Source organism: Centruroides vittatus, unplaced genomic scaffold (genome assembly GCF_030686945.1).
Source record: "Centruroides vittatus isolate TY-2023 unplaced genomic scaffold, ASM3068694v2 contig_3119, whole genome shotgun sequence".
NCBI lineage: Eukaryota > Metazoa > Arthropoda > Arachnida > Scorpiones > Buthidae > Centruroides > Centruroides vittatus.
Window position 1 is genome coordinate 16,099 of NW_027122010.1, and position 12,410 is coordinate 28,508.

The 12,410-nt window shown below is 29.6% G+C and overlaps 1 protein-coding gene across 1 annotated transcript in view; it reads right to left on the reverse strand.

The window, feature by feature from the left end:
• Positions 1 to 572: 572 nt before the first annotated feature.
• Mms19 (MMS19 nucleotide excision repair protein) overlaps positions 573 to 12,410 on the reverse strand; it is a 41,224-nt gene continuing 29,386 nt past the window's right edge. Inside the window, exons 19-25 of the mRNA XM_067267931.1 lie at positions 11,974 to 12,330; positions 11,767 to 11,847; positions 3,221 to 3,326; positions 3,060 to 3,142; positions 2,817 to 2,984; positions 834 to 994; positions 573 to 700 (exon numbers count right to left, since the gene is read on the reverse strand). Coding sequence (XP_067124032.1) covers positions 673 to 700; positions 834 to 994; positions 2,817 to 2,984; positions 3,060 to 3,142; positions 3,221 to 3,326; positions 11,767 to 11,847; positions 11,974 to 12,330 — 984 coding nt within the window. The 3' untranslated portion in view covers positions 573 to 672. The remainder of the gene's footprint in view (positions 701 to 833; positions 995 to 2,816; positions 2,985 to 3,059; positions 3,143 to 3,220; positions 3,327 to 11,766; positions 11,848 to 11,973; positions 12,331 to 12,410) is intronic.

Here is a 12,410-nt window from a genome sequence, read left to right on the forward strand (position 1 = left end):
AAATTTAATTTTTGTATAATTATTAAAATAAGATGTATTGTAAAAAATTTCTTAATACTCAAACAAAAAATTTAGGCTATGGCTATGCAGATACAAGCAAGAAATTAAAGTGCAAAAGTGCAAATTGCATTGTTCTCATAAATAAAACTGCAAAATGAAATAAAATGAAAAGTAAAAACATTATTTTTACTTAACTATTCCAGTTTTATTTTATTATGAAAATTATAAAGCAATTCCTAATTATTCATGATATAACTGAATTTGACTTAAAACTAGACTAAGAGTAATATCATTTAGAGATTTTAATATGAACTAAGACTTTCTTCAACAGCAATACCGTGAAATCAATATTAATAATCTTTACTGGTGATAATATCATTCTGCAGTGGCATGTGATGTATCACTAACACAAATCAAGTAGCATTGGCTATCATCAATGATAGTTCAGAATAAAAAACCTCTTTACTCTTCTCTCAATTAAATGTTTTAGTTAATATTAATCTAAAATTGATTTATTCATAACCCGATATTTATGCTATGTTTATTTTTATGTAATTTAAATGTCCATAAAATTAATAAAAAATAATTTTATTGTGAAAACATAATTATCTTTTTATCCAGCAGTTAATTATATACATCTATATTTTACATTAAACCTTTATATTATCTTTCTTATTTCCCAGCTTGTCCTATCAGAAACCTGTTATAAAAATGAAAAAAATGTTATATACATTTTTAAATAATAATACAAGATTATTTAAAAATTTTAGAGTTTCTTATTGAGTTTATATTCTTATATTACAGTACATGTGTTCCACTGATATAAAATCTACCATTCGCATCTGGCTGCTACAGCTTCCTTTCGAACTAAACGTTTCTTATCATCTAGACATGGTGCTAATTTTTTAACAACCTCTTGTCGGAAAGGTAGGAGAATATGTTGAGGCAGAACTGTTGCTGCCTTTATACATCGTAAGGCCAGCATTCTTACTTTCTGAAAGATTAAATATATTGTATAAGAAAAATTTATTTTTATCGAGAATTTTTTCAATTATGAAATATATCATCCTCTTGGTTAATATTAACAAAAGTTATACAAATATACAAATTTCAGCTAAACAACCTGTGGAAAAAGTTTGGAATCACCACTCATGTTTTCTCTTATGTCATTACTGCAATTTTATGTATGCTTTATTACAGAAATCAACTGGTCACAAAATTACATTCCAATATTCAAATAAAAATTAAATGCAAAACAATAATTTACTTAAGACAAACATAGCAAACTCATCTTGGAAAAAAATTTGGAATCATATAAGACTGGAAATAAATAGGAATCACAAACATAAGGCTGATATTTAATAATTCGTATGGCCTCCTTTAGCTTCAATTACAGTTGTAACTCTTTTAAGTATTATTCCACAAGTTTTTTTTACAGGTTTCTGCACTGATGTTACTCCAAGCATGATTAAGAGCACTCTTCAGCCCTTCCTTGCTTGATGGATCATGAGAATTCACAGTGTTTCAATAAACATCATACATTTTCAATCGGATTTAAATGAATTTGGAAAGTAAGTTTATCCTTTCCAAATTCATTTAATTGAAAAATTCCAAATGACAAAATATCTTGGAAGATGATGTGTTCATTTCCAAACTGATCTTCAATTGTTGAGATAAACATCTCCACATAGACTTCTCATTTACACTGACATTAAGAATGCAGAGTTTTTAGATGCTCATACTGAGATAATGAGGAAACTTGACTTTGCATTTTGGTACTTATCTTGGCAGTCCTCACCTTTCCTTCACTATACAAATGAATGACCATCATCACCATAGTTGATGTTGATCTTTGACTCATGCTGAAGATGATAACTCTATTCTTCTACAGTTCAGATTTTCATTCTTTTGTCTACAATAGACATTTCTGTTGGTGAATTTTGGTTAACCTTTGCTTTGCCTTAATTTTCTTATTGGAATAGCCAAAGAAATGGGTATAAATTCTTACTGTTCTGTCAGAGACCAGTATTCTGCCTATCTCAAACAAGGTTGTTTGTAGCATACTGCTGCAAATTTGGCAGACGTACTATCTTGGCATCCAGAGATTAGCCATGGATTTCCTCTTCTGGACAGAATTTTTACAATTTTTGTTTTTGTATACTTCTTCCATATCTTACTTACAGTGGATTGTCATTTGAACAACACAAATATTGGGAATATCTATTCTTCAGTAACACAATGATATGAATTTTTACGTCTTCAGTTCAGCCACTGAAGTCAGTTCAAATGCCAATATCAGGAACCATTGATGGCAATTCAGGCACACCAAACAGGTTTGGATATTTAAGTTAGAAATTTTGAATTAGACATGCAATACCTAATTTGCACAAATTCTGCTTATTTTAAGTAGGTAAGCAGAAGATTCTATACTTATTTCTGCAGCCTTGTATAATTTCAAACTTTTTTCCAAGATGAGTTTGTTATGTTTGTCCTAAGTAAAGTTTTGTTTTGCATTTAATTGTAGTTTCTTTGTTTAGGATTTACATACTGGAACTTTGTCATCAAGTTGATTTCTGTAATTAAGCATATATGAAATTGCAGTAATGACACAAGAGAATTGTTTGTCAGAAATCATGAGTAGTGAATTCAAACTTTTTCTCAGGGGTACAACTATAACCAACTATCATCATAATTTAAGTATACTTAGAAAAAAAATATGAAACTCCTCTTTATATTATTTTTAAAAAAATGGTTAGAAAGTCAAATATTTTTAAGAATAATATATATATATTAAGAAAATAATTTTATTGACAAACCATTGAATCCATGAAAGATGACAAATACAATAATTTAGGAACTAAAGTCTGTACATAATTTTCAAACAAATGAGGTGATGCTTCCATAACATCCACAAGATTACTCAAAACTGAAACTAAGAGTAATGGATCTTCACAACACAGTGACCTCACAATGATTGGGAGTAACTGAAATAAATTTTAAATTAAATTTATATATTTTAATATTTTTAAAAATACAGTTTAAACAAAACAATGACTTACTGATGGTAATTCTGCAACAAGAACAGGTTTGGCTTGGAATTTCAACTGATGGCAGATTGCAGTCAAATAATGACATCGCTGATCTTTAATTTAATAATTTCATGTAAGTTTTTATATAAAATTTTTTAACAACATAATAAATAAATAAGTTTCATTTGTACCTTCAGATGAATTTTCAAATTTATTTAGTAGCTGAGGAAGTGTTAACATAAAGAATTTTTGCCTGTATAATAATTTCACTTTGGCGTGACACTCTGTAGTCAAAAGCTAGGAAAAAAAATCAGAAATATATTTTAATAAATTAAATGATAACTTACTTATCATTTATATTATTACTTTTGCATAACTTGTATTGATAATTTAGCTGTAATCATTTTGAAAACATAACTATAGCCAATAATTATCAATTATAGTTGTTTCATTCTTTACATATTCACTGTTTTAATCAACTTCTATTTAGTCAAAAAACATTGCATTATATTACGAAATGTCTATTTCATAATATTTTTGACATTTCTTTTTTAGGTCAGTATTTTACATTAAATCACAGAAAAGAAAACAATCAAACTTTATATTAATTATCATTAAACTCTACTTTCCATTTTGTTTAAAGAACACTAGCCTCATAGTAAAAGAATTTTCAGGAATATAATAAGAGAAATAAAGTACCTAATCCATAAAGTTAAAAACGAAGAAGAGACAGAATAATTGTTAAGAGAAAATATAATACATATAATATTAAATATGTGTAATTCTAATAATCCTCATTAATGAGTTGATATTAAATTTACAGAAAGATTATATTCAATTTCTTTATTTTATATTTTAACTTCAAATTATTTAAAATAAGTGAAAAATTTGAACTATTCAATGTTATTTTCCTGACTTGTTATATATATAACATGGGAAAGTATTGAAATCATGTCAAGTTTGACTCTCTAGGTTTTTGTAATTCCTAATATTTTTGAATCTCTAAACCAAAAAAAAAAAATCTGTGTGTATGTATGAGCATTTATTTTGTTTGATATCTCAGGATGAGGAAATGTTGAACCTTTTAGCAGTGGGATATTCAGGTATGGTGCTATCCCTTAGTTGTGGAGAATATACCTGGGAAATTTTTAAAGTATTTTTTCACACAATTTTTCTCATTACTGTTTTGGAAAAAGATTTTGTAAACAGTTATGTCTAGTAAAAAAAAGTCTTTTTTTATTGTTATGTAATTCATTTTTTATGTGAATTTTTTTCGTGGTAGTTTTTGGCGATACCCCCAAAAGAATTTAGCAGATATATACGTCCCTCACCACTACCACACGATCGCCCTCGATGTATATATATACGTCCCTCACTGTTGAGTGGTTAAGAACTGAAAGTTGGCATGGTAGCTTGTTGATGCTACTAAATTTTGGTGGTTAAAGCCCAAGAAGGTGAAGAGATAGAGGGGATGATGTATCATATCTCAAATGGGATTAGACTTAATGAAGATTTTACTTGTTATTAACATTTAAAATTTTTATAAAACTCAACTCTACCCTCAAAATTAAGCAATTTGCCATTTTATAATAATTAATAATATAAAAGTTATTTTTCAACAAAATCTCATAACAGATGATGTCACAGACAATTTTTATTTTGTGCTAATATATCTGAGTGTTCTTTGCCAGGAAAATTACACAACTTGTTGCTGGATTTTTTTTATTGTTTTTATAACACAACGATTTTTATTATTATTAAATTCCAAAATATTTAAAATGGCCCTGGCAGCTATTAAGATATTCTAAAAGGTCTACAGCAGTAATTCTCAAACTTTTTCGATCCACCGCCCCCTTTGTTCCATAAAGTTATACCCAATGCCCCCTAACTCATTTTCTCTTGTGTGAGAAAGGATTGGAAATATTCTTAGGAAAACTTTTTTATGAATCTCACACTTTGTGCCCTTACCGTACATTGTTCTCAACATCATATGGTTGCATTTTACCATTAAACGCAATGTTTCCTCTTATCCATTTAACAGAGGAAATGGAACAGCTGTCAGTGACCCCAACTTTTGCCTTTGGTCACCGTTCAGTAGCCTGCCTCCAGCGTTCCCCTAGATTCACTCACTGCCCACAAGGGGGCATTATCACCCACTTTGAGAAACACTGGTCTACAGCATTGATAAACAACCTTTTCTGAATATGGGTCATAAGTGAACTTCATAGGCTTCTGATGAGCCATATGCATTTTTTTCTTATGAAGTTGCAGCTTTTAACCTTGCTAAATATCAACATATTCCATAATTACTAATACACTAGGTTCTATAACGTAATACGTAATAATGATATGCAAAGTAATATCTAGTTTAATCTTATCATCTCATTGGTCAATTTTAGTTTGAATACTCCTCATTACAAATATTAGCTTAATTGGGATTGCATAATGGCACAAGGAACAAAACAGAAAAATAAAATTACTTTGACTAAGCCTTGGGGTACATATTAAGATCTCTTGCACTGTGAGTTGCTTATGACTGGTCTACAGTAATGTCAGTGAGAATAGTTACTTTTAAAGAACATTCAATCTTTAATTTAGTTAACAAAAAGAATCTATACCAGAGGTAAAAAATCCAGGTATGTATAAAATTCCACTTGCTAAAATGTTATTGGACAACAAACTTTATTATATATAAGCATCTCAATAACCCAATGTATTATTAATCATCCAACTATCAGCCAAATTAATCAGGCAATATTATGCTACAATTAAGAATTAGAAAATAATATTGCCTGATTAATTTGGCAGATAGTTGGATGATTAAACTTTATTATATAAGCGTTACATTTAGGTCACTGTGAATGAATTAAAAACAGGAATAATATAAGAAACAAAAACACTATATTTATTTGCAGAATATATTTAAGAGAAGAATTCAAAAATTGACTGAAAATAAGCATTAGGGGCCGTCCATAAATTACGTAAGGTATTTTGGGGTGGGTGGGGGTCAAGGATTTCTCACAATTTCTTATTCAGGGTTAGGGGTAATAGATCTCGTCTTACGTAATATTCTTATTTTTATTTTTTGATGTCGTTGAGTGGTGGAGTTTTGAATTTGGCTTTAATTTGGCAGTTTCTATTAAAAACGCTCGTTGTACTAACGCCATCAAGTGTGACATGATAGAATAATAACGCTAGCAGACATATTTTTTATCATGGGAGAAAGGCCGTGTAGTTGTTACTATCTCTCTCTCTCTGTTTTTTTTTTAATTTGAATAAGTGCACCATTCCTATGGGTGTATAACACTAAGTATACATAAACCGAAATACATGATACAAAGTAAACATAAAATTAGTACTCGGTTTTTAGTAAAAACTAAAATGTAAAACTAGAAATTAGAAATTATAAATAATCTTATCTTCCATATTTTTTGAACATAATTGTAAAAAGCATCAAACAGTGGCTTCTGAACAAGCTTATTGAGTGGATATGGCCACCTAAAACCAAGTGTAAAGATTTCTAATTTCAGAATAAGTCTATCTTGATCAGAATAAGTTGGAAAATAATAGATCATATGGTGGATGGTGTCTAGGTTTTCTGGAGAGCAAAAGCAAGAGGCAGTTTCTGTCCGGTTATACATGCTCAATAAGTAGTTGAGCAGTAGCAAATGTTAAATCTCTAAGTGGTGATGAGAACCTGCATTCAATGCTAGGAAAATAAAGTTTTGTTATTCTACCAGTTTTACTGCTCAACTATTATTGATTCCACTTTTGCATAGCATTGTCATAAATATAATTTTTAAGGTTGCTGCATGAGAGAAGGATGTAAGTGTAGTCCAAGTCAGTGTCCTTTGCAGTTGACTTAGCCTCAAAGTCAGCTTTTTCATTTCCTAGTATGTCAGTATGGCCACGAACAAACACAAAAGTTATCTTATTTACAAGATTTTTAATATGGTGCTGGATATATGTGATTTTATTGCTATTGTAATTGGGATTTAATAGAGCTTTTAGAACAGACTAAGAATAACTGTAAATGTTGGTAAACAGAGTTTTGTTTGGTAGTGAAGTGGCCCACTGAACAGCTTGGTAGACAGCATCTTCTTCAGCTTGATATGTGGAGGTATCAGTACCTTCTAACATATTTTAAGCAAAGTATGTTAGTTTGGAGGAAGATACAGATTCTTGAGCCAACATGAAGGGTGCTTTTGACCCATCTGTGTTGATATTAATGTCTGCATGGTTATTCCATGGAGGAAGCAGATGACACCAAATGTACAGTACCCTGGAGATAACCTTGTTTACAGGGTGATGATCAGAAATAGGGCAATTGCAATTTGGTAGCATTTGAACAGCCGTAGATAAGACTAGAGACTGTTGTTGAGCCTTGATGTTTATAGTTCTGATGTAGTAGTTCAGAACCTTTTCTACATTACTTAGTGGCAAAGGAAGGAGCTTTGCTAGAATCAGAGAGGCATTAGTAGAAACAGTTCTGCAGCACTTTGAAATTCTGATGGTAAACTGTCTTTGAAGAGAGAGTAATTTACTTGCTACTGAATTTTCACTAGTTACATGACTCCAGCTATGGGCCGCGTAAAGTAGCATTGGTTGTGTTGCCCCATTATATAGAGTTTTATAAGCTTTACGATTTAGTGCCCTGGTGCACCGAGCACATTTTAGCAGCATGTAGTTTATTTTCTTGGCTTAAGCCAAGATGTAACCAATATGGCAATGGAATGTGGTTTCTATTATCTCTTGTTTTATTTTGTATGAAGTTTCTGTTTACATGTGCAGTAGCTGGTCGATTTGTCAATGTTTTTTGCGTCGTTTTGTGAAAATTAAAATTAATATGAAAATGAATATTATGACGTTGATTAATGATAATAATAATAATAAGATTGTTAATAATGAAAAAATAAAGTTCTTAAAATAAATTGTTCATTTGAATTTATTAAATTTTTATATTTTTAAATTTGTTCACATAGTCTTTTATAAATAATAATGCAAGTACATATTAATTAACTAATTAATAATTATATATTTTGGACCTAAGATTTTTAGGGTTTCATTAAATAAATTTATTTTTGTTAAAATCTTTCTATAAAATTATGCCTAAATATTATGTAAGATAGAGAAGAGGAGGAGGATCAGAGAAAATATTACGGTTACACAGCGGTGGGTAGAGATCCAAAATGGCTAAAATCGCCCTTACGTAATTTAAGCATGGCCCCTTGGGGATATATTCTGTATGTACAGTTCTTCCTTCTAGAACAGCTGAAGAGTTGTTCATAATGAATAGCAGCAAAAAAATTAATTAATATATGGTCAGAGAATGCTACACTAAACACATGGCACTAAAACAAATTTAATTAGGCTTACACATAGAAAAGAGAAATATAGTCATATAATTCAAAAGTCAGACTCATAAATTGACCAAAAAAAAACCCCCAACTTATAAAATGTTCAAAAACCAATGTAACCATTGTTCATGTTTGATAAATATTGGATAAATTTCAAAAATTTCAATTTGGTTTTCAATTTGAAGATCTTAAAGACATTTGTCAAAATTAACAGATTTTAGTATGTGGCTATGACATCAGGATGTTTGTAATTAAAGTTTTCATTTCAAGAAGATGTAATTTGGAAACTAATCAACAGATTGACATTATATTTCACATGGAAACTTCTGTAGTCAAGGGATTTTATTTGTGAACAACAAAAAAAATACTTACAAAAGTGTTTACTAGAATAAATGGTGCTGCAACACCATAGTATTAGTTCAAATTGTCTCAAAAATTACAATACACATGGTACACTGCATAGTTACACAGCAGCATGATTGATATGCTGGCCTCCATTATTGGCAACATGCTGAAATTGCCAAATCATACATTCAACAACAACATTAAGAGCTTTGGAGGCCAGCATATCGAGCATGTTGTTGTATAAGAACACTGTTTACTGTAAGTATTGTTGGTTTTCAGATTATTTGAGTTATTCAGTATGGTGTTGCAGCACCATTTACCATCCTAATGAATGTTTTAGTAACTAACTTTTCTCATTTACAAATAAAATTCCATCATAACAGAAGTCTTCAATTGAAATATAATGATGTCATCCTGCTGGTTAGTTCCTGAGTTACATCTTTTTGAAATGTAAATTTTAACTATGACTTTCTCTGTGCATATACAGTAGTGGCCAAAAGTAGAGCTACCCTCAACATATGTTTTAAAAATGCCACCTCTATTTTCTTCACTACCTACTACATAATTAATATTGTGATAGTTGAAAAGAGTCGAAATACTCAATTGAATCAAACAGATTTTATTTTAAATCTGATTTATGAAAGAAAAAACAAAGTTTTTATATTTACACTGTGATAAAAGTAGAGCTACCAATGGAAGTATGCAAATTTGTGCAGTATTTTTAGGACAAAATATTAGTATTTTGTGGCATAACTCAGAGCTTCTAATCACTGCATCACATCTACGTTCCATTGAATCAACTAAGTTGTCTGGAGAAATACAATTATCAAATGACATCAAAGAAAGAATGGTAGATATGTGTTTGAAGGGAAAAAAGACCTTTATTGAAATTGGTTAAAATCTTTAATGTGCATAAACTGTTGTTGTGAAAGTGGTAAAGTGTTTTCAAATATATGGGATCATTGTTTCTGCCAAAAAGTCAGATAGACCATGAAAAACACCACCACAGTTGAATCGTTTGAACAGGTATACAAGTGCAGCCAATCCTTGTTCGACTGCTTCACATATTAAACGTGAAGTGGGTAACCCAGATATAAGCTTAAGAACTGTACAAAGACATTTGACTAGTTTTGGATTACGTGGGAGATGACCAGCAAAGAAACCACTCATCTCTGCAAAAAACAAAACGTTGGGATTAGAGTTTATACATGAACACTACTTGGACCAAACAAATATGGTCCAAGTGTTATGGAGTAATGAATCTAAATTCAATGTCTTCTCTAGTGATGGTGTATAATATGTCAGACAATCAGTGAACATGAAATATGACCTGAAATACATAGTTCCTATAATAAAGCATGGTGGTGGCTAACATAATGGTATGGGGATGTTTCTCTGCAAAGGGAATTGATCCAATTCATAGAATTAATTAATGGAATAATGGATCAAACCATTTATCAGGACATATGCAAAATCAAATGCTTCCTCATGCACATTGTTCAATGCCAAGGAAATAGATCTTCCAACAGTACAATGACCCAAAACACAAAGCAAATTTGATAAAGCAAATATGATAAAGAAATGGTTTTAACAGAAAAGGGTGAATCTTATGACATGGCCAGTCCAATTGCCAGACTTAAACCCCATAAAGAATCTTTGGGATGAAGTTGATATGCCAGCATACATATTTGAAACTGGATGAATTGTGGTCTACCATTCAAAAAGCATGGTATGAGACTCCCAAATCACTGCTTGACAACTTAATTGATTTAATGGAACATAGACGTGATGCAGTGATCAGAAGCTCTGGTTATGCCACAAAATACTAATATTTGTTCTAAAAATACTGCACAAATCTGCATACTTTTTTGGTAGCTCTACTTTTGTCACAGTGTAAAATACAAAATCTTTGTTTTTTCTTTTGTAAATCAAATTTAAAATAAAATCTGTTTGATTCAATTGAGTTTTTTTGACCCTTTTCAACTATCACAATATTAATTACAGTATGTAGTAGGTGGTGAACAAAATAGAGGTTGCATTTTTAAAACATATGTCAAGAGTAGCTCTACTTTTGGCCACTACAGTGTGTATATATATATATATATATATTTTAACTATATTCATCTATTATTTTTATATCAGAATTATTTAAATAATTCAATATATCATTTCTTGTTCCTTAAAAAGTACAGGGTTGTTGAAACAAAACTTACCCAACTAACAGGGCTCTGGAGAGTGTTCTACAATAAATGGTACATCATCTGAAGTATCCATTGTCCAAATGTTGTTTCATTTCAAGCAGTAGAACACCCTCCAGAACCCTCTAAGTTAGAGAAGTTTAATTTAAAATAATTTTCAATAAATATGCATATGATAAAATGTACTAAAATCCTTTCCCAAAATTTCTCTCATATAAATATAAAATTTTTTTATAGATTGTCAGAAACAGTAAATATTCTAATACATAAATCTTTTTAATTTATGTGATTTGAATTTTTGGCTGATAACTTCAAATTACATTCTGTGGTTGAGTTTAAATTGTCATCATATGAATCTATATTATTTATCAATGCAGACCAGAAGAACAATAACAGAATACTGAATTGTAAATTTTGAGATTCAACAATGAGATTCACCAGCTCAGAACATACATTCAGCAACCCTTCAATATTACTAAATGAATGTATATTCAATTATCAATATCTAAGAATTACATTTTAATTGCTAGAAATAATTTAAAATTTCAACATTCAGATGTAGAGTAAAAAATATGCAATATATAGTAAGTTAGTGTTCTGAATAAAAATCTATAGAAATAAAGTAATTATTTGGAAATGCAAATCACATTACACTAATCAGGATATATATATATTTTTTAAAATAACAATTGTGCTGTTAGTTGAAAACATTTAATCCACGTAAATAATGTTTTACAAAATACTATTTAACTGATTATGAATTTAAATAACCATACACATTTTGACTATATAAAAAACTCAAAATTAATTGAAAAAAAAAAATGTAATATTGTTTACCTCTGGAATTTCTTCTAAAATTGTTGAAAATCCATCAGCAATGATTTTTCCAATTATTTTGTGACCAAGCCATGATATTAACTATTAAAATACATAATGCAGATAAATTTTTACATTAGAATTGATAAACTTTTTGAAATTAAAATATTTTACATATCTAATCCAATTAAAATTGAATTTAAATTTTTACTTTTGTTTTTTACTTACATGTGAAATTAAATAATCAATTTGCAAATATCCTCTGAGAAGTAAAGCTTTGGTAGTCCAAATCCACATTACTGCTGCTTTGTCTTGATTAGAATTCCTCTCTTCATTTAAAATAGTTATTAAATTGGATGTTATTGACTTAGTCCATTCAGTTAACTGTGCTTCATCATCCATCTTATTTAATATAACAGCAATACACTGAGTGACTAGTAAATAAACTTTTTCATCTTGAATTTTCTCTGTTGCCATTAATAATGTCTGAAAATGACGTTCTGATATCCCAGTAATATTACAAGAGTTAGCAAACACTGCCCTCAACATTACTGCAACATTATATTGAAGTGATTCTGTCAAATGCTGTTATAAATAATTAAAAGATAACCATATATTTCTAAGAAACTTATTTGAATAAAATATGACTATATTCTACTAATATA